Below are 25,956 nucleotides of genomic sequence, written 5' to 3'. Positions count from 1 at the left end.
CGCATTGCCGTCGGAAATGAAGAGGCTGATCGGCTCGCTTCAACTTGCGCTCATAACAGCTGTGACTACCCAGATATTTTGTGCAAGCTTGATGACGCTCGTCTGCTGAGTCGTCGCCACCTACTCAAGCATCATCCAGACCAGCGCGACGCATATGGAACGTTGCCGTCCCGTGTTCGTGGTCGAGGCTTGCCTCGATGCGCTAGAGCACAACTACTCGGGGGGGGGGGGGGGGGGGGCTGTGTGAACGTGCACGAACGTTTATACAGACAAGGACGTGTGGCGAGTCCATCCTGTGCATCTTATGGCCGCTGCGAGACACTTCAGCATCTTATATTTGAGTGTCCCGCTTTTAGAGCACAGCGCATGTCGCTAGTGAGAGACTATCATCTCTTTGGCCTATGGTTTACGACACTCGACGAATGCTTGTACCCCAGTGGTTGTGCGTCTAAACGTGATCAAGCTCATCGCGCTCTACTTACTTTTCTAGAGCTAACTAACTCAAGTTCACGTTTGTAGCGTCGAAACTATTTTATTCAACATTGTATAGTAGCGTCACGTTCAATGACCGGCCCTACTGTGTGTGATCTGTACTGTATCCTTCTTTATTTTTTTAGATTTGTCCTGTGGCTCTTTCTTTCCTCTTTTCTTCCTTCCTTCCTATCTTCAATATCTGTGTTGCTGTCACTTCCCTTCTGAAGAGTAGGCAGGCATTGTGCCTCTTCCGGTGGCAGTTGCCAGCCAGCTCCTCACTTTTACCTTTCCTGTTCATTGTATACATGTGTTCAAAACAAATAATAATAATAATAATAAAGATATGCTGAATCATAAAACTTTTATATCAGCAACTGTATTCGCACCGTTACTTGAGAGAGCAGCTATATGGTGTATACTCGGCTGCGGCATTTAGTCTTGCGTTTTGTTTTCTGCAAAGCATTCCTTTCGTGGTGGTGTGCTCGCCGAACTCAACGTTGCCAGTCCGCTCGACCAAGATGGTTCCGGCACATGCACTTTCGTGTATACAAAGGTCAAAACAAAACGGCTGCCGTGCGTTCCATCCCAGCAGTTGACGCGAGTCATTCGTTCGAGAAAAAGCCCACACGCTTAACGAAATCCTGGCGTACCCGGTAGCGGGAAAAAGAAGGATCGGGTCAATACAGAGCAGCGCCTCCTTAGGATGTTACTTGGTCATGCGCGCCGAAATCAATACTTACTCATGAAGGCGGGTCACGCCCGGAGGCCTCCCTACTGCTGACAGCGACGGGAGACGGGAAACACGCTGATCCATCGATTTCCGACTCGTGGATCTGCTTTGCTAAGGCTAAACGGACGCTACGCCAATCAGAACGGGAAACACGACAATGGAAGCGGTGTATGTACAGGCTGTGGCGGGAAACTGCAGGTGGCGGAAAAGCCCAACTCTATGTACCGTCTCCATTTGGCAAGATTATGGCTGCAGTTGCCAGATATTAGTAAATAACACGCGAGTTCTTTAGCCGGTGGTAATTGCTGGTGATTAGTTTTATCAAACACGAGACTGTGTCTCGGTAGCGCATTTCACTGTGCCCACGTGCGTGTTCGTCGGCGTTCGTACGTACGTGTTGCGAGGAAACGTGGATTCTTATGTTACGTTGCCTGTGGCACCACCCTGTCCTCTGCGTATCAACTGAAAGTTTGTTGCGTTTGCCTCACCAAAGCGGACAGCAAAGCAGCTGGTTTCACGAGCCGCAAAATGATACACCACGTTTCGTTACTCGAAGCAAGAGAGGACAACATAAAGGTTACTCGCAAAGCGTAGTTAAGACTGCACACCAAAATTATTGTTTCTTTTAATTCTCGTGAAACGCGTAACGCACACCTTTAGTGTAGTAGTATCGAAGCTTGTGCACCGAATGAAGAGTTTTGCTTGCCCACACGTTTTCATATGCGGTGTTTACATTGCCCACGTTTGCGCATATAGTTCAAGTGAACTTTTTAAGATACATAGGAGGCCTGTAAATTGAACTCCGAGTGTTTACTCTGGTTTGCTCAGCCAGCCCTTTTCTTTGGACGCCATATGGAATCGCAGCAGAGTGGGGCTGATATGCGCTGGCTGGTAAATTTCGCAACTGTAATAAAACAATGGAAATAGAATACGAATGAAGTGGACTTGGCTTGTGCGCTATTGCGCTACTTTCTCACGGTCGTAATAGCAGGCCGGATGTACCATTTCTTGGCCAATATGTTTTATTTATACTTATTGAACTTACTTTTATCTCTCTCACGACGGTTTGAGACAAAGTATTTCTCCAGATTGGTTGTATTTCTACAGTTCAGGATAACGCGCCATACCTCTCCAACGGCATTAAATATGGCCCAGCGTTTTGGAGCGTTTCATAAAGCCTTGAGCAATGAAGATTATGACACAGCCACTGCTGGCCGATATAGTTTCTGAGTTGACGCAATCTTATACTCAAGGATTTGTCCTCAGGTCACTTTAAGAAATTTATGTTGCATTTCCCCATCTATAGTACCCTTAGATTGGGACAAGCAAGCGTAGAAATTACTTCGGAGTAGGTACCGAAGAGGAATGAGATTCCGTACGTTATGTGAAAGATTGCAAATTGCGAGCTCAGGAGAAAAAAAATATGCGAGGGTCCTTTTGTGCAATGTTAGCGAATAATATTGCGTAACGCAAATTCTTACACAAAGAAAAAAGAAACAGACATAACATTTCGAAATTTTACCTTCACTTAACTTTATTCTCTACAGTCCAACCATGCCCTAAGCAGTTCACTGAAAGGTGGCCGTGCGAAAACTCGCCGTGCTACTGGACTCGTACGTTGGGTCCGGATCATCTCTCATAGAATATTTCGATGAATAAGAACGTGAAAAGATTGCAATATTTGTCGGCTTTAGGCTGCGATATGCACCGCTGTGCACACTGGCGCAAAATAGAACATGAATGAAAAGAAAAGATTAAGACTCTCAAGCAGAGCGACACAAGTATACCGTCGTCACTATTCCTCCCTTCGGCTGTTAAGTCATTGAAAAAATTAAAGAAACAGAAGCCGGAGGCTTCACTTCTTCATCTTTGCACACCTCGATGTTCCGTGCATGTTTAACTGTAGGTAGCTGCAAATAAAGCGTGTTCAAGCAGCTTGGGTCGCCATCATATTAGCCAACCAATGAGGAGCGGACAGATGAACGCAAAAAAAAAAGAAAGTTGCCACTTATAGGCTCCTTTGACTTGTGTTCCGTATACATTTTGCATCACCTTACCCTACAAGAAAAACACTTAAACTTGTTTTTTAATGATAATTTGATATTCAGGAGATGTTGGTATCTTTAGCCAGCCCCGGTCACTTATTTTCCCATAGAATGAATAAAGACTAAAATTAAACAACAATTCGGCACTGAACAAAAGAAAGGTAAAAACCCAAAATCTGACATAAAGCCAGGTGACGTAAATGTACTAAAGTTCGCTCATAGCAGAAATAAAATAAAACACACAGGAAGGTAGAGTGAGCGCACATAAATACGGAATGTAACTTAGAAAACAGGTCGCTAAAACTCGCTATGATTTAGCTTCAGCTCAAACACGTGTGGTCGACCTTTCAGTCTCCAGAATTCAGTCACCTGAGTTCGTAGATTTGAAATCAAGCCCAGCTACTCTGTTTCAGAACGTTTCCGTTTAGACAGTAACATTAAATAAATTTAACATAAAAATGCTTCAGTGTTCTCGTACAAATAAGAGTGTTCATGGGGCAAACACTCAAGCAGTGTTGAATGCATTTCTCGAATAGGCCGTATCCATCTTCCCTTCTTCCATACGTCTTGCCGCAGAAGCTTTTTATCTTATCAGGCACTAGTGCTTGAGATCGACGCGGGCTGTGGCTTCGACAAGGTAATCAAATCTCCCAGACAATCATCGCATGTATATCTTACAGAGTGAGCTGAACCATTTATACTACTGCACACCGATTCAGTTTAACGCGCTCTCTTTTATTGCCGAAACAAACCGCCGCACTTCTTTCTTTGGAGGCGCCCGCCTTTGTAATTGGCCAAACAGCATTCTGTCTCGTGTTATTATATTCCGGCCCTAGATTCTTTGTGCAGAATAATTAATTTCCTCGGAGCAAAGCTTAGAAAAGAGATCGGTGACAACCAGATTGACTTTGCATGTGTTATCTTCTCCTGCCCTAATTTCTAATATAATAGACCGGGCAGTTAGCGATTCTCCACATTTCTTCTGTGCCTGACATCAATTCCTACCCAATTCTTACTAAATTCGCGGTAAGTAGCTATGCCGTAAGAGTACCTAAGTTGTTTTCTCAGAACAGAATTAGGCAGCAGCGACCACAATGGAGCACCAAAGAAGTCGTAGCCTTGCTGCCTTGCGCGTTAAGGCGATGCGTTTTGCCGAAGGTTCAGCTCCCGCCGCCTCGCCATGACAATCAGTGTGGTGTGGGCGCCATGGTACGATGCCGTGCCGGGTCAGTGCGGAGGAACGGCTGCATCCAAATTGAAAATTAAGTCAGCACCAAAGGCGAAAATTAAAAGGAACATCCTGATTAACGCAGCAGACAAACAGCAAAAGCAGCATGTCCTTTCTTTACGTCGCATGCGCTAGATGGTCTCCTTGATCCTAACAACCAAACTCTGCGTCCAGACCCAACACCAATGGTAGTACCGTGGATGGTACAAAGAAAAGAAAAATGGAACTGGCTGGACGACAGAAAAGTTCCAAGCTCCGTGCGTTGTCGTTGCTTGGTGAGAAGCGGCCTCATTGTTGCCGTTGGTGGAGCCTTATTTCTTCGAACTTCTTGGGCCCCATGTTCAATTCGTCCTTGTTTAGGAAGTACTTCAATGTCTTATTTGGGGATAATTCTTTCGAGCGGATTGTGTTTTAGATTTGCTTCTGACAAAAAGTTTGTTCATGACATAGAACATACATTTGCCTATACAGAACGATGACATGTAGAAGTCAGCGACTGTCTCGAAAATCGAATCGCAGCGGATGTTGCCGCATTTGCCAACACATCGTCAACGACACTACCAGTGTCATATTTGTACTATCTCGGGTGGGGCCAAACTTATATAGCACAATGTATCATATATGACAAGCTGAGTTTGAGGCCTCAAAGTGCTAATATTAACGCGGGAATTTTAATGAAATGACCATATTTAAGTTTTTGATATACTGAATTAAAGTTTTAGCTGCAGATAGTTAATAAACGAATTACGAATTAGTTAGTTCATAAAGTAATTAGGTTATAGTTGAAAAATATTTTTTTCTGCATATATTCTCTCGATGGCCAGAAATAAGTGTCAACACTTTGTTTTAGTGCTGCCTGATAAGGAACTGCGTTTGAGAATCTGAAGGCTAAGCAGGTAGCTCTAGATAAATATAGTTTTAACAATATAAACTTTAAAGAAAGCTTGTCTCACTTATATTGTATTATAGTATGAATGATTGAAGGTATGTTGCGTCCTATTGTCAGATATTTATTATGAAGAACGTTGGCCCCAGTTAAAACAGGATTAACCTACCTTTTGCTTACCCGAATTGCTTGACAGTCCTCAAATGTTACTGCACAAACGTTTTCAATTTCCAGCCAAGTTGAAATACAGCCTCCCCGATTAGGAATTCTAGTCACGATCGCAAAATTATTCATCCATGTTTCTGATCCCGCATCATATATATTCACGGCAAGTCAAACATTAGGTAGATTTACGTCAGTGCTTGTACAGCCACCATTATCTTTTATTGCGACAAGGAGTATCCTTCTCCATACGCTTTATGTTGTGAAGAAATCATTTGCGCAAAGTTTCACACGAGATGAATTCATTTCGACAAAAATGCGTCCAAATAAAAAGATGTATATTGCTCTATAATAGAAGTTGAAGACAGTGGTTTCACCTTCGGAAAAATCATTTCCTTTCCCCATACTCCAAAATTATTGCTGGGCTAATGAGCGCATGCTGAAGAAAACGCTTTCGGTTACAGGTCGAAGTTTTCTTATGTTTCAATATAACGAAGATCCATGGCTGAATTATGTCAGTTGTTTCGTATGCACGTTAACAGAGCAAAAACTAAACAAAAACAAAACAACACAATCGGCAAAATCGTGCAGAGCTTTCAGGGACAATTTTCAGTTAAAACAACAGGGAGGCGAACGGGTTCATAAAAATTTATGATGTAGGAAGCAGGCGTAAGTTGTCGCGCAGCTGAAAAAAAAAAAGAAAGTAGACTACAGTATATACATAACTATATCTGCGCACGTTCTAGGGAGCATCAATCAACGTGGACACACCTGTGCACTGTCGAAAAATAGATAGCGGTCTAGAGATTTCTACATACATTTGTTGACGATAACCGAAAGTCAACTTAGGCATGCACTGCCGCAATAATTGATACAGCGGATATCCGCTGCATGCAGCGCTTCATAGATTTAATACTTCCTCTCTATTTTCAAAGTTGCAATTACAATGTTATTTATGGCTATGAATCATTCGCTGGTGAATCAAGGGATAGTATAGTATGTCTGCCAACTATCCAGATATTTAAATATTTTGCAAATTTGGTCGCCTTTTGCGATGTTCCGAATGTATTGCATGCACGCACCTTCCATTGCAAGTCTTTCAGTGGTGAAAGGATCTGAGAGACACAATCGCAAAGATCAGGTTTATGCAAACAAGTTCTTGAAACATGGGAGATTGTCAACAGCTAAGTTCACTGAAATATAACTTGGATCAAGAAACAGTTTGTTGCTTCTGAGTTTCGTGCTGTTTCAAACTTGCCGCTGCTCGATGTGCTTAAATCCTCGTTACTCAAGTGCGTACGCATGGCTGAAAAGGCAAGCGCGTTCAAGGCAAGCTTTAAAAGAAATGCGTGCTATCTTGCGAGCTATAACGAATGCGTCGCAGGAGACACAGCTGTAAGGAATATTAAAATACCTCATAGCATGGCATCGAAGACCCTATACTAACGCGAAAGAAATGTATAGACATTGCGAGTTTGACAGGAGTACAACTAAGCCAGATAGATATTCATCGGCGGCTGGTAGCAATACAAGAAAACCGGTCAGCACACCAGGCCTGCGTGCAGCTTGCTGCGCAATGCCGTTTCTAACTACTGACGTTACGAGTAGCCTTTTATAGCGAGAATTCAAAAGCAGATTTCAATAAAGGAAGTTCAAAGAAAAGTGTGTCATTGAATTAAGAGTTGTCCAGTCCCACCCATATGATGGAGTGGATCTCGTTAGGTTCGTACAGATGCGCGCAGGGTCAACAGCATTCGGAACATAAAATGTGTGGAAAAAGAACTCGCTGATAGGTGTCTATCTATTTCACTGTTCATTCTGACAACAGCCAGAACTTCTTCAGCACAGGATAATAGGCACGATGGTACCGTTGTGAGCAACATTTCATAGTATGTGCCTTCCTAATGTTATAACATTAAACTACATCATATCTTTAGAGCAGGCATTGCCAGATCCTGACTGCAAGCTTACCACCATCATTGAAAAGAAAGGTGTACAATGAATGAATTCTACCGGTGCTAACATATGGAGCAGAAACTTGGACGTTGACAAAGAAGCCTGAGAACAAGTTTAGGACCGCGCAAAGAGCGATGGAATGAATAAAATTAGGTCTAACGTTAAGAGACAGAAAGAGAGCAGTGCGGATAGGCGACATTCTAATTGACATTGAGAAAATAAATGGAGCGGGGCAGGCCATGCAATCCGTAGGATAGAGAACTGGTGGACCATTGAAGCTACAGAATGGGTGCCAAAACAGGTGAAGCGCAGTCAAGGACAGTAGAAAACTAGGTGGGGTAATGAAATCATGAAATTCGCAGGCGGAAGTTGGAATCAGCTGGTGCATTTCAGGGGTAGTTGGAGATTGCCGGGAGAGGCCTTCATCCTGCAGTAGACATGAAATTCGCTGATGATGATGATGACCATTTCATCAATACCTTCATGATGTTTCCTTCAAATACCTCTTGGATGTTTCGTGCCGCACGCAAGCTCCCGTATAAACGTTGTATGCCCTAGCTCCAACCCTTTTAGAGCATAGCTCTTAGCGCCCATTGCTGCGGTGAGCATCAATTTACCCGAGCCGACGAGCACAGCGAAGGATCAAAGAGTGAGCGTGAAGCGCAGTGACGGATGAAAGACGGTGATAACAAAGATAGCGCGAGGAGGAACGCGGAGGAGGAGCGTATGGCGAAAGCGTAAGAAGAAAAGCGCAGTGCTGCGCAAGATGGACTTTGCGGTGACAGTGTCTGCGGGATGGCGCCAAGGTAGTGAGCGTCGTCTGGTAGGTCTGTCAGTGGCGGCTGCTGTGAATAGCGTCACCGCGTCACTCACGCGCTCCCTCTCGCGATCTCCGGATGAACGAGGCAGTCGCGCCACATTTTCTCCGTTTGCAACGCGCCTCACGAGACAGCTTGTCCGCGTCAGCCAATACACCGCAAAATGAAAACACGTATAGAGCTGCGCTCAAGCTTCGCATTAGGTAGTATCATAATCGTCGGTCAATTTTTTTTTCACCTCGCTCAACCCCAACGAGGAGGCGCACTCGGCTGCGCGAGGTTTGACTGACCGTGCGCCGGGTAACGCGTCCTCTCCTGGTCGACCCGAGCCTCTCTGCTCGTACAGCGAGATTTGCAAGCATAATTATCCATCACGAAGACTCCTGCCTTTGCCGCACTCCTCGCTGTGCAGGGCCCAGGCAGTCACTCTCAGACTTCTACAAACAAGCACTTACCCGAGCTCCGTGGCACTGCACACAACGTACCCCGAACACAAAGGAATAGATAAAGAAAAAAACCAGTAATAAAACAACACTTGTCTTACCGCTGAGCAGCTTGGCAATAGCGTTTATGACACAACAAGGGGCAAGACCAATAGCGTGTGGTTTTGTTTTTTGTTTGTTCATTGCAAGGAACACACAGCAAACACATTGCTAAGAAATGAAAGATTCCTTCGATCGTAACGGAAACGTAGTACGTGGTGCAGCAAATCTATGAAATACCAGATGCCTGGTCAAGGGGGTGCACTGGCACGCTGGAGTTCCACTTCGAACTACAGAACAGCGAGCAAGTAAGCAAGCAAGCGGAAAGCCCTCATTGCGTCGCCTGACGTAGTGCAGAACAATAACCGCAAACACAACACTAACAGGCAAGAGGATTCCGCTAAAAAACAATTTCTCGGAAACGACAACGAAGCCGAGGCAAAGGCTTATGCGGCCGTGTATACATAACCGCGAGAGGCATGGAACAAACCTGCTCGCGTGTTTCGAGCGAAATTGCATGCGCGTAGCTGGCCAGGCCATATTGTGCAAACGGCTTTAAACAAGGCCTGCCAGATAACCTTATGTTTGTTATGCGTTGCCCCAAACTTGTTTTCACAGCAGCTCTTGCGTGCTTCTGCAAGGTAGAAAAGAGGTTCCATTTTTCTTGCTTGCTTTGACCGTATCCAGTGATCAGGATTTACATAGCTCTAAATTCTCAGCTACAAACATCGATATTTTTTTGCCTGGGTACCACTGTTCTAATGTAGATAAGCGTTTATTTGATGCTCTAGATTCAACTTTAAACTATGATTGTCAGCACTCGTCAGATCTGCTCCTTCTTTTAGTCGATGCTAACCTTTACGCTTCGTCAACTCTCAGCGGAGACTACTTGCTGTGTTACCAAGGTTTAAAAAAAATATAGGGTATCACGCACCGTACATGACACTTATGGGCAACTACAACGACATTCTTTTCAACGAAGTAAGTTATTTTTGCGCGCAATAACGCTATTCTTGATCTCCTTATCACTCAGTGCAGCGCGAAAAAAATGAAGAAGCCAGGATCTACATTCCTCCTGTTTTTTTTATTGAAATGAAAATAAAGGAAAGAGACATATAGTCACCTTATAAACACGCGAGCGGGTTTGTTCCATGCCTCTCACGGTTATGTATACACTGCCGCAAAAGCCTTTGCCTCGGCTTCGTTGTCGTTTGCGAGAAGTTGCTTTTTTGCAGAATCCTTTTCTATCAGCTACTCCTTTTCTCATAGTGGAAACAGCAATAAAAAATATAAATACACGTAAGGAAATGAGAACAAATCAAGTCATACGGTCAGAAGTCCACAGCACACAGTCCTATATACCCATGAACATAACAGAATAAAAGTCAAATGCAAGTTGCACCACAATGAGTTTGTAAACAAAGTCACAAACACACACAGCTCCTGTTCTTTGTGTTTTATTTAGACGTGGGTTTCTTCTTCATCTCAAAGTGCACAGCGCTGGCATTACAAGTTAATATGTCATGCCAAGCCTGCTTCTTTCAGCGTACGACATATTTTTGCGTTATGTAGGTGTAACCTCGTCTGCAATGATGGCGTTTGTTGAAATATACTGATAATAAAGGAAAGAAATAACCTAAAGGAAAATAAATTGCATATGTAACATACACCAAAAATAACCCGTAACTCCAGAAATGTAATGCCTGCAGGAATTGCCTTTCATTATTGACATCACGATGAGTAAATGAAATACCATAGGAAGAAGAATAAGAACCATGAGTGCTACGAAGTCTGAAGAAGTCGAGAATTTCATAAACAACGCTACTTAAGTGTCTCACGTGTGTCTCGAGGGCCTTCGAACACCCACAAAAATTAGCAAGACTATCACCTTTACTTATTTATTGACGTACACCTTACTCACACATATTGAGTGCATTCAACTGTTAGACAACTGCGCTTCCAGGGCAGAATAATCGTAAACTAAGTGTCACTTCTGTGGAATAGCGCGTACCAAAAGGGCATTGCTTCACGATTCCCATGTTCAGATTTTCACTCTTTGCAGGCGTTCTTGTACTGCTCCTATGTAGTCCTAGTAGCACTGTCCTAGTAGCTGACCGTCACTTTCAAAGTTATTCTAAATGTTAAAGCTGGGGTTTATGGGCAAGGGACAAAGAAAGAGCCTTCTGGTTCTTTTCAAGCCCAATTGTAAAAAAGTAACCAGTATTTAGTTGCGGAATTCGGCCCTACCTGTTTTCTTACACCAGACATTTCGTAATACTGCTATTCACCTCGCTTCCACAATCTAGAAATGGATTTCAGGGTTCTGGTTCTGCAGTAGCCATCTGTTCTTAACAAAATAGTCTACTTTCTATGATTGTCAGTGAGCGTGTACACCATTGCCCTAACCAAGGAGAATCCATCGCCCCCCGAGGTGCCAACTTCAAACTAATTCTTTCCTTTCTCCATATACTCTTCATCTGTTCCAACCCACACAATATTCTTCCTCCTTTCCTTACTTCGGAGCAAATCCAAAATTTATATCACTGCATCTGGGACTGGCCACAGCCTTCATCCAGCATGCCCTCAATTCTTCTATTCCCAGCTTCGTCCTGGGAGACTGCGGTGACTTCTAAAAGCAGTTGCGAGAACTTTTTATTATTATTAATATTCTTCGGTGCTTAGTTGATGTTGTCATTTTCAATCAGCACCGGCTACTTCCTTTCACACGCAGATGCGCAAATAATGAAGTATACAGATGCATAAAAGAAATCCCTAATCGGGCCCTGAGCCTAAGAGGGATACCACACCCTAATAAACGTAAATATTTCTCTTTTTCTGGGCCTTTGGCTCGCTTTTTGGAGTATTGTTGAAAAGTCGGTTTTCAGAATCTTCCAACATTAAAATCATAATACGGCGTATTGTGAGTGTTAGTTACATCGATTCATTCTTTGTTCTCTGTTGAAAGGGTCGAGAAGTCCTACGTTTCAATCTTTATTTCGCAACTCCTAAAAAGTTAAACACGCTTCCATGTAGTTTTTTACTGTCTTTGAAATTTCCCCGTGCTACGTGTTGAGCTCGTAGTTGCGAGTCAGAGGTGGCAGGTGCCGTTCTTTGTCCCTTCTCTGTATTCCCAGCTCACACTTTTATTCGACAGCGCGCCTAAAACTTTGCTGCACTAAGGCGAGTCTGCGTCGGCGTGTTGCAAGTTGGGGCTGTCGTGACGACACCTGCTACTCAGAGGGCAAATGGTGTTGCCATACAAAAAGAAAAAAAAACGCAAGGTGCTTTGCGTTCACTTCCTATGTGCGATGCTGCAGATGATGTGCTCCAACAACATCAATTTCCATTACTGCGCCCTGATGAATGAACTTCGTTGGTGTACCATCATATTTTTACCCGCCCCCAATTCTTTCGCTTCGCTATCAGTTCTGTCAGGGCTCCCCGTCGTGTTGTGTATGTTGAATTTTTTACCACCTCCCCCTCGCTCTCCCTTAATTTATTGCTGTCTTCTCCAATTATGCCCTTTGTCGTTCGAGGCCGAATCATGGCCGAATATTAGTTTTTCCAATCATACCGGTCCACTTCCGCAATTTTTAATATCCCACTGCTCTGTTATGTCCGCTCTTGAAATCTTTTCTGAAAAAACAAACGCTGCAGTTTTTCAGCGACTGTTACGATGGTGACCAAGCAAACAAGGGCTTGGAAGCTTTACTGAACACATTGGCGACAACACTGATCTACAGAAGCACAATGATACTGATACCTTATCGCGGGATAGTGAAGAAAATTTATGAACGTATGAATGAAAAACGCACAGTATTTTTGTCAATATATCTATTTCAGTTAATGACCTGGGGCTTCATAACGCAACACTATTCCCTTCCAATTTTCATCCGGTATCTTGAGGTCAAATTTATGTAACCAGCGATGCAACCATTGGGTAGTACCCGCCGCTTTCATTGAGCAGCTGAATGAAACGTTATCCTTGTTTATAGGAGGTAACTTTTGTTTGCTTTCAAAACGAATAGCATTGCCTACCTCACCAGGCTTTTCTTTTCTAACCATAGCTGACAGGAGGCATGAAGCGCGCAGAATGGGAGATGGTTTCTGTGGGTCCGAGCTAGCTCAGCGAAATTAAATAACTGGGTGAGGATAGTGGTGCCGGCGTTCGCGATTCATTCGCTTCCCCTTGTTTAGCTTGTGTAGGCTAGTCGAATAACGCGGTGGCGTGCAACGGTGCGTTATAAATGCCCCCCAAAATGAATCCCCAGCAAAGAAGCTCCGATGTATGCCTTCTTCGCTCATTTTATTATCCTGCACAATCACGACACCTGCTCGTAGTCCCTTCCCTGAAAACAACTTCTCATTTATGTCACAGTCAACCGATGTCCCAGCTCAAAGGTCAATCAATAGCGATGAACAGCTCATTCTTCCCTGTGAGATTCACCATGTGTTTACATTGCGTCTTGCAATAAACGCTGACAATTCGCGACACGTCTCGCCACAGAGGGAATAATTCTTTTCTTCTCCATTCCTATTAATATTTTTCCGTTTGCGTACCTGATGTACTACTAAATTACCTCTGAAGCACCGAAGTGTACTAACACTAATTGTTTTCCGGCCAGCATTACCACTGTATTTTGATATATGCTAGAGTTTTGTATTACACGAAGCTCTGCATGGCTAGGGTACCATAGATTTTCGTGCACGTACAAAAAAAAAAAAGAAATGGAGAACTCTTAAGCTTCGTCTTTCAGAGTGGAACGCGATAGCATTCAAAGATTCAAAGACTGCTACTCCCGCTTTCTGGCAACTGCAGCTTATGTAACCGTAATGTTTACCGGGAAACGCTGGCGGCGAAGACTATTCACGAAGGTGAGCTTTCTCGTAGAAACGTGGCCTCTTGCGTGGGCCACGGATGCGCGGGGGCGAGCGCCATCTGGATGGTGTTGTAAGGAACCGAGCGCAGCGCTCTATGAATGGTAGAAACGCTGGAAAAGGGGAGTTGAGTTTGAGTTTCCGCATAACAGAATTAAGTTTTCTCGTATATTTATGTAACAATCCGGCGCTATCATACCTGCAGGTTATGTGTAAGTCCTACTTTAGAATTTTTCTGACGCATTGTGCTTTGAGAAATTCAGTTAGTTCGGTAACGCCTCTGCGCTACACGGAGGGCATGCGTAGTTGGGTATGCGGGGTTCGGAATAATCTGTCGCTCAAAAGACGGCCGACGCTGGGCGCGGGGCGCTGACGCTGGATTCTATACAACACGAAGCCTTTAATGATGTCTCATTAAAACTATAAACTGTCATTATCAATAGCTCATGCCCCCTGAAGCACTCACACCCCGTAAACAAGCAAAAAATGCAACAAGTCATAGCATTGTAAGGCAGAGGCTACAAGCACTCAGCAAAGTGAAATGAACAGTGCTTAGATTCTTTCTAATCACGTATGCAACATACAGAACAGCATGTTGCAAACTGCCATCGTCAATGGTTCATACCCCAGTAAGCGGTGGCTCATGCATGCCTTCGTAAGCAAGCAAAAAATGCAATGGCTCATAGCGCCCTAAGTTTCATGGCTACTCACTTTGTGGGGGTTGCTTGTGATGACACTGCCCCTGTGGTCGTTGTGGGTGATTTCAATGTAAATGTATCGGGATCGAAAAGGGAGCGGTTTATGCGTTTCGGGTTGTAGGCATATCGCTTGCGATGCTATACCGACCCGGCCCAACCAACCACCCAGCGGCGTAAGCGCATCGATTAGTGATCATCAAAAAATGTGTTTGCAGTTGCGAGTTCGCCGATCAGCGCGTCTCATAGCGACCACAAAGCTATTGTGACCATCGTTACTAAGTGACAATGAGGTATGTAATAAATTATTTACCACAAATTTTCTTAACCACGATGTTTACAGCCATGCTGGTCATCCACTTTCACGAGGAGAAATGGCCTTGAACTCTTTTCTATTCATATCTTTTTACTATTTACGTTCTTTCCTGCAGTAGTTACACTATCAATAACAGATACGCGTTTAAAGTGACAGGAAAGATTTACGGTGATTTCTTTTTATTCAAATAAAAATAAAAAAATTAAGTGGCAGTTTCGCTCCAGTATCACTGTTTCGCTCCAATTGCGACAGCAAATTAGTAGACAGTTATTCGAAGTCAGGATAGCAGCTTATTGGCCATATAAACTTGCAAACGTTCACTTGTCAACTGAATTAATAATTAGCATGGTGTCAGCGTGCACAAACATGAACACATCACACTCGATTAGCGTGGACGCTTGTTGTCAAAACGCTGGTGCGAGCAAGAACGGCAGCAGCAGTGAGCGAAGTGACCTTCGGGCGGTTTATCACTTCAATGCAACAGCGGCGAAACACAGCGCGCACAAAGGTACGAGCCGTCTGCAGATCCCTTTCAGGATACGGCAAGCACGACCGCGCGCGGCCGTGCAAAGTACGCATTTGTTGGCGGAGTCGAAGCCGCTCCCACTCCTTCCCGCGCTGCCTGCCTGCTTTCCTCATGTAGGGCACGCGAGAATGAACCGCAATCGTCAGTGCTCCTGGCACCCGTTCGCGAAATGGGCAGCTGCTGCCGGAACACAAGGTCGGCCCCCTCCCTCCTTTCTTCCCGTCCCCCAGGGCCCTTCGCGCGACGCAAGACGGCGCATTTGCCCTCCGCTTTCAGCCTTCGCGCGCGCCAGATCGCCAGATTGAGGCATGGTCGTGGGCTTCCCTCGCGTGCTTTCACTCGTACACACAGCATAGGACGCGCGATGACGGTGTTATCGCCCTAAGGTATTATGCGGAACATCATGGCGACGGCAACGCCGATGGCGAAAATGCGCCTGGAGTATATATAATTGCTATCGCAATAATAGCAATTAAGAACAAGGAACTTAGTAATGCAAGTACGTCATGCGTAAGTTCAGTGTCCTTGGAAAGTCATTCTTCGTTTTGACATCAGCTCTGCAGTCCTTCTTTCTATTAGCAGTATTATGGAAAGCCTAGAAAAAGAGACAGTGGGCTTTTTGGTAAAGAAAGCCTCCTGATGCTTGCAACAGAGAGCGAGCCCTCATGAAAAACTGTGCCGTATACGTCCAGATAGATGTGCTCGCTTACGTGCTACTCAGCAAGGCACAACATTTGCGTTCCATTTATAAAGTCATGTTGTGCAGGCTTAGAACAAACTATGTAATTTCGCAAAAGATCACAAACAACAACAATAACACGCACATAAAAAAGCATGTGATAACGGAAAGAACTTTCTCTGAAATATTTTACAGCAGTGTGTACTAAATCACATTTGTTACAAAACTTCCTCGCCGAAGAAAAGGAATGAATTCGCCCTTGAAATGGCCCTTAACAGAGGCTTACGGGTTTCGCAATACTCTTAGAATTTTTCGAAATTGATGCAGTTTCCTGATGCAGACGCAGAGAAAGTCCAGTGCCACCACATCGTATATTACGAATGTATAGCTTAAGCGGGCGCTGTACATTCTAAAGAGGTTTTTTTTGTTTTGTTTTTGCAGCGTGAGCTCTAACAAGGTTCTTACGAAAGCGTTCTGCGTCAGCGAACAAGACTGCAGAACTAAGTTGGTAAAGACCATTTCCATCGTCAGTGAAAGAGGTCCCTGCCAACTTCGCGTGTAAGAGACCTAATTCGCCGTCTTTGCATAAATGCCATGAATGTGACTTTGTAACTTCCTCAGAGGTGCGCAAGACCAAAAAATTGAAGAAGTATAGACTGTGGGATAGAAATACACTCTCCGCCAGACACACAGGGTTGTGCCTCAAATCGCATAATGCACGCAACGAAGCGGCAAGCTTGCATTTTTTTTTTTCAGGGGGGAGCCACTTTTCACCTTTTTGCTAACGCCTTTAAGCGTTTCCTCAGAATATGCCATTCGCCGGGCGCTTTTGGACACGCCCTGCTGTTAAAGTGTGTGGCAATCGCTCAAAAAAAAAACAAAAAAAACGAAAGAATGGACACAGAGCTGCGGGTGCGTACTCTGGCAGCTTCGTGGCGTGCGAGATGGCGTGAAGTGGAACGGACAATTATGGCGAATTCTGGACCACGTGTTTTTGCAAATATTATTTTGCTACAATTTTGATCCATTTCTTTCCATTCGCATACTGCTTAGTCGTGGCCTCCGGCACAACCGCGGTAGCGCGTGCTTAAAGTGCGAGTCAGGAACGATGACCAAAAAATATTTAAAAAAATGAAAACAATCCTTTGAGAGCGAGGCAGGCGTTAAGGAACACGAAAAAGAACTAGCAAGAAGGCATTATGCCGCAAATTCCGGAAAAAAATGGAAAGAAGGCCCAGGATGTTCTTTCTAACGCTAATGACTTGGTAGAGAGTGCGCTTAACTTCGGAAAAAATAGTGGATGATGATGACGACCTTAAAGTGATTGGCACCTACTCACTCGCGTGTATTGGCCATTCAATACCAGAAATAGTTTCAAGGTAAGCGCTAAATCTAACCCTTCTACTGAGTGAAGTGTATATCTCTCTGCTCTATATCTGCAGTGCCTGCCTTCAGATGTTGCTCTCCCCGAATAGAATGGAGAAAACGGCGGGCGGTGTAGTGAACAGATTCTGAATCACGCATGCTTTGAATGTGATTGATGCTAGTGAATTTTTCAGACGATCATCATAAAATTATACAGACATACCGCTGGAAAGACATTTCTTTAACGATAATCAGGAGAATTCATAAACTGCGCATTGCTTCGAGCAAACCGTGTTTCTTCTGAATCTGTGAAAAGGAGAGTGAAAAGCTTGTTCCGGTGTTCACGTGAAAAATTATGCTACTTTTAAAGTAGTAAGGCACTCGGTATTAAAAAATATCCAGTGTGGACCTTACTCATCACAGAGCAAATACTCACACTTTTCCAAGGCTGTCATTTTTTTCATCGCTTTTCAATCGGAAGCCTGTACATAAGTTGATAGGGTCGTTTTCATTATTTTTTTGCCACCTAAAGGATATTGTTTTAGGTCGTTCCTGGAATTGCAGTGCAAGATTTTTATTTCGACTTCATCGGATGCATGGTAGCTGCCTCGTAACAGGATGAGAGAATAACCTGCTTGCAACATTAACGTGGGCATTATTATTTTTAACTTTGTTCAACTCTCTTGACACATCTATTTGATGCTGGGTTTTTTTTTATCACAGAACAGGTTACAAGAAACGAGCCACAAAAAAAAGCCAAAAATGAAAGTATGCCATAAACTAGCGGAAGCCAAATTCGCTTGTAATTCTTACTCTTTTAGCAACAATGAACAACTATAGGTTCTGCTTCAAAAGGATAGACTGAACAGGCTAGTTGGCATTGTATTACCTGATGTGTAGCCAAACGGGTTACGCAAGATGGCACAGAAGCCAAAGACTTTCTGAAACTTGTTCTCTTCAGCGCAGCGTGTACTTTTCTTCCATCATTCAAATAATAACCGTTGCATTATCAGCATTACGTGCAGCGACCGGTCACACGTTATACAAAGTCGATTCCAACGTAGTCGAAGCATCAAACATTACGCGAAAATGAGATAAATTTTGCAGAAAATTCATTTCATAGGCGACTGCAAGATCACCAAAATGACCAGACTGCCCTGATAAAAACAAAAAAGAAACTTAAAGTGGCCTTTCAATTATGTTTTCGCTCCCTCATCCTACGCTCTGCTGTGGCAAATCCTTCTTTTTTAACTCACACCATGCTTTCTCGCCTGTTCCCTACCAATAAAGCTTCAAGTGTTTAACCGCATATAGATTAATATGCGTTCATCATAAGCTATAGCCTATACAAGCAAAAAAATCTGGCTATTCCATGCAAGTAGATCCTCCATTAGTGTGAAGGTGTCAAAGGAATACCTTGAGCACTGGGATGCCAGTGGTAAGCAGTTAGGATGAGAAATTATGTTTATTCTCCCCTCACCTCTTTCCGTTCCAGGATCACTGACTGTAAGCAGCTACTACAGTTTCTCTTCCCCCCCCCCCCCCTTCGCCCACGCTTACTCTTTCTTTCTTTGTACCGACATCAGTTTCACTCGTCTGGGCGACATCCGAAAATGAAGGGCAGAAAAACATCAAATTATGGGGTTTTAAGTGCCGAAACCACTTTCTGATTATGAGGCACGCTGTAGTGGAGGACTCCGGAAATTTTGACCACCTGGGGCTTTTTAACGTGCACCTAAATGAAAGTACACGGGTGTTTTCGCATTTCGCCCCCATCGAAATGCGGCCGCCGTGGCCGGGATTCGATTCCGCGACCTCGTGCTCAGCAGCCTAACACCATAGCCACTGAGCAACCACGCGGGTGATGGAGGGCAGAGATTAGGATCGGGTAGTGATCGGCACTTCGAGTCCCGAAATGTGTACACCAGCTGAACATAGCGATAATTTTACTTGATACGAATCTCACATCAATGCAGCCAACAGTCTTCGGGATTTTGCTGTATGCTATGCTGCCATCGTTCAAGGGCTCTACATTTTATGTTGCGAAAAGCTTCGCCAGCTAAGCACCACGAGCACATATATGTGAACTGCCCTAGACCTCGTTATGTGCGTTAAGATCGCCGCAAGTAGTATTCGGAGATTCAGGGCTTGTCAACAAGTTTTCAAATCTTGACACGTCGAAGGGCGAGCCTGTTCCAAATAGACGTCAGTCAGGGTAAACATTTTAGATGCAATCACTGTGGTTGCTCAGATATATTCATTCTTGTCCAACGCTGCTATGTCAGTCACAAAGGCAAGCTTTGTTAAAGACTTACAGTTCCACCAAAACTCTTCGTGCCTCCTTGACAGAAAGATATGCTTTAAAGTATATAGACGAGGATCTTCTTTTAGTGCTAGTACTCGCTTCGGACTCTAGTGTAGGATGCATCAACGAGCGGAAATTTGTAAGTTTCAAAACCTCCAAGCATGTGGGACTGAGCTCCAAGTCACCCAAAATTTAACAATATTTGACAGTTCAAGGGACAGATCTGACGCCCATGGAAATACGGCGCCGCTACCGGCCCGATCACAACTTGGGATACAGAAAAAGCAAACACAAAAAACAGAAAAACAGAAAAGGAGATCGGCATAAAAACTGATATAACCACCGGGCGCGCAGTGAAGACGAATTCTCCTGCCGCAGCTGCGGAGACGATAGATGGAAGTGCATTTTAAAGGCCTCGAAGTTGTAAAACATCTGGGACGACATCTAGAGCATTGCCGCGAACACGAAAGTCTTCTCAAGCCAGCAGGTGCTCTTTCCTACCGTTTCCCCCGCTTTTTTTTAACGTGAGACCTCTCCTGCAATAGATATAAATGAACAAATCTTCAGAGTGCTGGAGTGGGTGTAGAATCGAAGTTTAAGACATGTGCGTGTAAGGGTAGCGACATCGACAGAAAAAAAAAAAAGTTATGGCAAGTGAGTGAGACAGAGGGAAAAAAAAGAAGGATAAAAAGTAAGCGTAGTGACTTTTACAAATGGCGCCAAGCCCAGTTCGAGGACCAAGCGGTTGAGGAGAGGGCCGGAAGAGTGTATAAACGAGCATGTCTTTCGCGAGAGGCGGATTTTTGTGGCTTCTGCACCGCGCTACCACATGTCAATTTTCGTATGTTTTCATTCTTTTTACGTGCCAAAGTTCGCACCAGCGAGACTTCTTGACGTCTGATCGGGTTCTTCGCTTAAGGCTATGGGCCGCCTAAGTGAACGCTAAAATACTGAGCCGTAACGATCGGCTGGCTTCAAGTAAAAATAGAAACGTTCTGACGAGTATTTTAAAAAGGACGCATTAGAGACGTCTCTCGGTTATCTTGAAAGAGGACGAGGCTGTAACGGTATAAGCGCACTACAAGAAAGAAACGCTGAGGGCTTCACGACAGCCCCTTTACAGCTGCTCACGGCTTAAGTTTGGTCGCAGGAGGCGGTTCGATCTATTCGCTGAGCAGCGCGCCAGACAAGCCCTTAAAGCGGTCCTTTGTCTTTCATTCTACTCTGAGGGCTAACTTATGGTCTTAGGTACGTCCTTTCTCTTATTTCTTTCTTATATCGAATCACTGTTCCAGCACTGACGTTTATTGTTTAAAACCCGTCACTCCTGCACACATTGGAGTGAACCTCTTGTACCGTGCGTTCGGGTGCAAACGGCCGCGTTGCTTGTCTGTTCTGCTCTGAATGTTGCTGAAGAGTTGCAAGGGCTGGCGAAAACCTAGGTTTCGAACAAACGTTTTCACACGCGCGCGCACTTCTTATCAAGAGTAGCCCAACCATGATGTTCGCGGCTTGCTCGACTGCACATATAATTTTTTTATATTCCTGACATGAAGTCACGCCATCATTACGAGACTTAAGACAGTTCCTTATGTCTGTCTTGTTGTTTTCGCTTGCTTTTCCGTCATAAGCACTGACGACGTCATGAATATCCAAGAGGTAAACCGATGACAAAAGCCTGTAAATATATAGCTTTATTTTCTTTGAGCCCGTGCTTTTCTGAACAGGTGCGATATTGCTGTGTTAGAAGGGTACCTTATACTAGTCGCGGGATATTCATACATACAAGCACTAGCTATGTTGTAACAAGACACAACAGGCATATACGATCTAGGTTTGTTGTGACACTGGCTTCTCTGTGAGAGATTCCATGTGTGCATGTTGTTGTTTTTTTCTTTTTTTAGCGTTTTCCTCTCTGTAATCTTTCCAACCCCTATCCCTCATCGCCAGTGTAGGATAGCAAACCGGAGACTCATATCTGGTTACCCTCCCTGCCTTTCCTATTCATTCTCTCTCTCTCTGTCTCTCTTGACGCTATCCCATGGGAGAAGTCTGACCAATCATAAAACCCCGGGATTCAGTCAACATCCCTTGAACGTATAATATAAGGCAGACGCTCAAGTGTCAGAGACCGAACGTTTCTTCATTTACAAAAAAAAGAAAAAAAAAAGAAAGACAACATTGCACGCGCACATTGAAACCTGAATAAAAAACAGCGCACTAGCCAGGAAAGAAATATTGAAAGGCATGCGGAGCCTGCGATTTGACGTGGATCAAAATTTAATTACATTGCCATTTTCTAAGCCCAGTGAAAAAAAAAAAACCTTCATATCTTTAGCAATCTCATTTCTGCGACGCTTAAAACCGAAACAAAAGTCCTTTATCAAACCACACCTCTCCTCTTCTTTCTTTTTTTCGTGCCCGTGTTTTCTTACTTGAGACGACCTTCATTTTTAACAGCTGTGTCAAGAAGCGACACGCGGTGGTTGCACAATGTGTTTTATTACCTCATTGAAGCAAGAAACCTCTCAAAAAATTTGTCAGCATTATTTTCTTTTGGCGTAGCCTCTTCTGGTTGTCTTCAGAGGTAAGGCAGAAAAAGTGACGCGCGCTTTCAAAATCTCGAAGGCTCGCATACGTTCCCGAGTTGTAGAAGCCACCAAGGGTGTCAGGCGTGTGTCAAGTGTGTGTGTGTGTCACACACACACACACACACACACACACACACACACACACACACACACACACGCACATGCACACGCACACACACACACACACACACACACACACACACACGCACACGCACACGCACACACACGCGCACGCACGCACACACGCACGCACGCGCACACACAGAACAAAGATCTTTATGACATAAAAGTACAGGCTTTACTAACGAGAGCCGCGTTAGCGTGGCTTTAATGTCTTCAGGATTGATGTGAGCCCAGGTGGCTCTCGCTCTAAAGTCCTACAAAAGCGCCAGCAGTGAACTTTGTACTCGGACATGTGCTCGCATTTATTTGCTGTAGGCAATGATAATGTCTTGTTGACGTGTTCACGGCACAAAAAAAAAGCACTTCCCGGGGGGGGGGGGGGGGGGGGGGCTTGCACTTTTCGCAGAGTCTCATATGGCGTCTACCGTGTCACATTCTATCCATACGAATTCAGACCGGTTTACTTAGCACATAGTGCAGAGCTACAGCTATTGGTGGGTGGTTCGCTTTAACGCAAACCTTACGCGTGAATAACAGCCTGTAAACCCGGGTTTTTCTCACTTACCCTCGAGCCAAGCTCCGTGATATTCGAGTGGGAACAAGAATAACCGCTAAGGGTTTTGTTATGGGATAACCTTAGTGACAGACTAGTAGTGTTGCTCGCTCTGGCGGTGCTGTGCCAGCCGTTATCAAGATTGTGTGTACTTAGATGGGCGTTCTTTATCCTGGTCTCAATTAATCTTCAGGATACATTTTCCGTGTTACTTTTCGTGCGCCTTGCTTTCAACTCAATTATTTTAATATTACAAAAGACTAATCTCATTCGTCTCAGGTCATTTACAGGCTCTACGTAATGCACGATTTGTATAGATTTACAACTTCTGTAGAGTGCGTGTAGCGTTACTTGGCTTTAAGGGATCGCTAAGGGCTTTTCTTACTTTAAAAATATATTTATATTGTTTCCTCGTCTTGTGTTTTATTATGCGTGCGTACTTTCTACTAATAATTCTGGATAGCGAGCTTTTGAGAAGGCAGGCTTTCCCCACTGTCGCAGGTAATAAAGAACAACCATTACGGCAGAAAAGTCAACAAACAACTGCGCGGGCGAATGCATGTTGCAGGGTCCTCGCCAGGGGTACGTACAGTGACACTCGACTGTGCAACGAAGAATATGCTCTGCTATAACAAGGGAAACTAATGGATTTGCAGTATTGAAAGCCACGACAACAGAGACCTCAGCGAGTGCCACACACATATACCCACACACATATACCAATACACTGGTACACAAAGGAGCACGTGTGTATAAAGCGCCTGGTGCGGGAACTAACGGCGAAACGTTATTTCTAAGGATTGCGCCTTCGTACATCGTGTGCACTGCTGGCGATTGTAAATTTCGCCCTCTTTTGCATCAAAGTTGAAGGACATACGGAACTTGCAGCAAAATGAGACCATCCTGCATGTGCGCTTGAAATGCCAGTAACGCAAGTGTATGCTTTCCCAGAAGTAACTTTCGCTACCTGTATACTACTGGTATTGGTACGAAATTGCTGTTGACCCACATCAAATGACAGCCCAAGCTTCATCAGACTTAAAGAAAGCTAGCCTTTCTGTCAATCTCAGCTTTCAATCTCTGGTGTCCTTATAGCTTCTACACAGCTTTTTTTTTTTTTTCAGAAGCCTGGCACTGTTATTAGATTCAGCACGCTGCAAGAAACCTACGGTGGTAATCTTCTTTAGAAAGTCCGCAAAAAATCAATTTAGATAAGGGACGAATGTTTAATTTTCCCATTATTTTCTTCAGTCCTTATTGCTTTTGCTTAAACTCGAGTTTCCGTGGTGTGTGCGAGTGCGTCATTCGGCATAATCTGCCATGCTGTGTCTAGTGTTCGCGTGGTCTGGCAGAAGCTTTTAATTAGTTCCGTGTGCTCGTGCTATAGGCTCGTCTTTGCGGAGGGTGAATAAATAGGAGTGGGCGAAAGGTTCGAAGTCTCAAATACAAAAGGTATAATACACGCTAACTATTTGTATTAGAAGTCGGAAATTCGGTACCTTCGATTCAACAAAATTGGCCGAATAATTCGCAGAAACCGAGTGTTAAAGTCCCGTTACAAAGTCCGTCTGGTAAACAAAGTACCGAAAGCTATAAAAAGTGAAACAACGGCCACAGTTTTCGATGCAATGTACAGGCAAAATAGGTAATGCAAGCTATGTTTACACTTTCGTGGCGGAAGCCTACGTGCCAACCTGTGGTTTGTACCTCTGGTCCTTCATTTAGCGTTTTTTGGCAGTCTGATCACGTAGCAGTTACATAGCTTAAGCTACAGCCAGCGATATTTTTCTTATGACGAGCCCTCTTACATGTATCATCGCTACGCAAGTCTTTAAGCAGGTTTCTTTTTTCTTTTTCCACAAATTGTGATCTTTCGTCGACAAACATTTATTTAGCGTTTTTAGAAAGTAGTCAAAGCGGCCATTCATTCTAAAGAAAAAAAAAAGAAATTTGTTCGCAACCACGCTTTAAAAATATGGAGAGGCTATTCGAGCAGTGTTCCTTCTTTTTTTTTTACATTTAGTGATCTCATGTAAAACTGATACTTTGACCCTGATAGTTAGTTGTCATTTAGCCTGAGCCGGTATAAGCATGATACCTAATTAAACCAAAAATAAATATTGCTGCTGTAAATATATGCGTCTTCGTTTGACTATTTGACATGTGATAGGATGTTTGATACTTACTCTACGTATTTGGTTCGTATTGGAAAAGGTTGATATCTGCCCACCTCTACAAATATGCAAATTATTACAGGATAACGGAAAACAGGAAATGACATAGAACGACACATAAGGTGCCGGTATTTGTGAAACTGATGACCAACTAACTTCACTTGGTATGATCCGTGTGTTTTGCAAGCTCGGTTGTGGTGGTGAAGCTTCCTCCCCTTAATTATAGTAGAATTAATCAAATAAAAGAACAGAGGTATGTTGACTAACCCGGCGGTTTGTGAAATGTGGAGTTATTCTGCCGTTTAATGTCCGCCGGAACATCAACTTTAACACTCATGACATCTTAAGAACTAGGTGATACAGCAAAACATGTGCGTCATCGACCCGGAGGTCAATATTATTTGGACAGTGCCAGTAATCACCACCTGTACACGTCATGTGTTGGAGCTGGAACGTAGGATGCGCTGAGACTTCAGAATAGCCGCAACATTTTAAGGTAATATTTACTGATTAATTTATTGATTGAATGCTCTCCGTAATATATCATCTACCGATTCATTCATTCACTACGCCAGTGAATGAAGAAGGAGCAAATTCTTCAAAATAGGTTCTTTGAAGTGTTAATTGATGGGGACGTCCCCTCCTTTGGACACCCTAACACTACATCTCAGGGTGGGCAGAGTAGGAAGCCATCGTCTTTCCCTATTGGTCTGCTTCAAAGTACTGACCAATCACCGAGTTCGTGTTTCTCATCACGCAAAATAATAACATTGCATATCCGAAACGTCTGGTAATCTTAAGTTGCATACAAAGCGAACTTGAATATGTATAAAAGAGCATATTATATTGGATTTGATCCTAAACTCTACTGAAGGAATTTGTAGAATCTTCGCTTTGGTTTCAATATAAGGGTAAAAACACATAGCGGAGTTTCCCAGGAGCGAGACCCACACGAGTGAGAACTGTTCCC

At 43.9% G+C, this 25,956-nt stretch overlaps 1 protein-coding gene across 3 annotated transcripts in view; it reads right to left on the bottom strand.

Annotated features, from left to right (window-relative positions):
- Positions 1-2,755: 2,755 nt before the first annotated feature.
- The window catches only part of LOC135905511 (uncharacterized), a 374,310-nt gene continuing 351,109 nt past the window's right edge, over positions 2,756-25,956 (bottom strand). For 2 of the 3 annotated variants that reach the window (XM_070535549.1, XM_070535550.1), the window contains exon 5: positions 2,756-4,493. In XM_070535549.1, the coding sequence (XP_070391650.1) occupies positions 4,437-4,493 (57 nt within the window). In that variant the 3' untranslated portion in view covers positions 2,756-4,436. The remainder of the gene's footprint in view (positions 4,494-25,956) is intronic. The other variant, XR_011512759.1, reaches the window with a different exon arrangement.

This window comes from Dermacentor albipictus, chromosome 3 (assembly GCF_038994185.2).
Source record: "Dermacentor albipictus isolate Rhodes 1998 colony chromosome 3, USDA_Dalb.pri_finalv2, whole genome shotgun sequence".
Classification (NCBI taxonomy): domain Eukaryota; kingdom Metazoa; phylum Arthropoda; class Arachnida; order Ixodida; family Ixodidae; genus Dermacentor; species Dermacentor albipictus.
The sequence above is the reverse complement of the archived record's forward strand: the minus strand, read 5'-3'. Positions and strand labels throughout refer to the sequence as shown.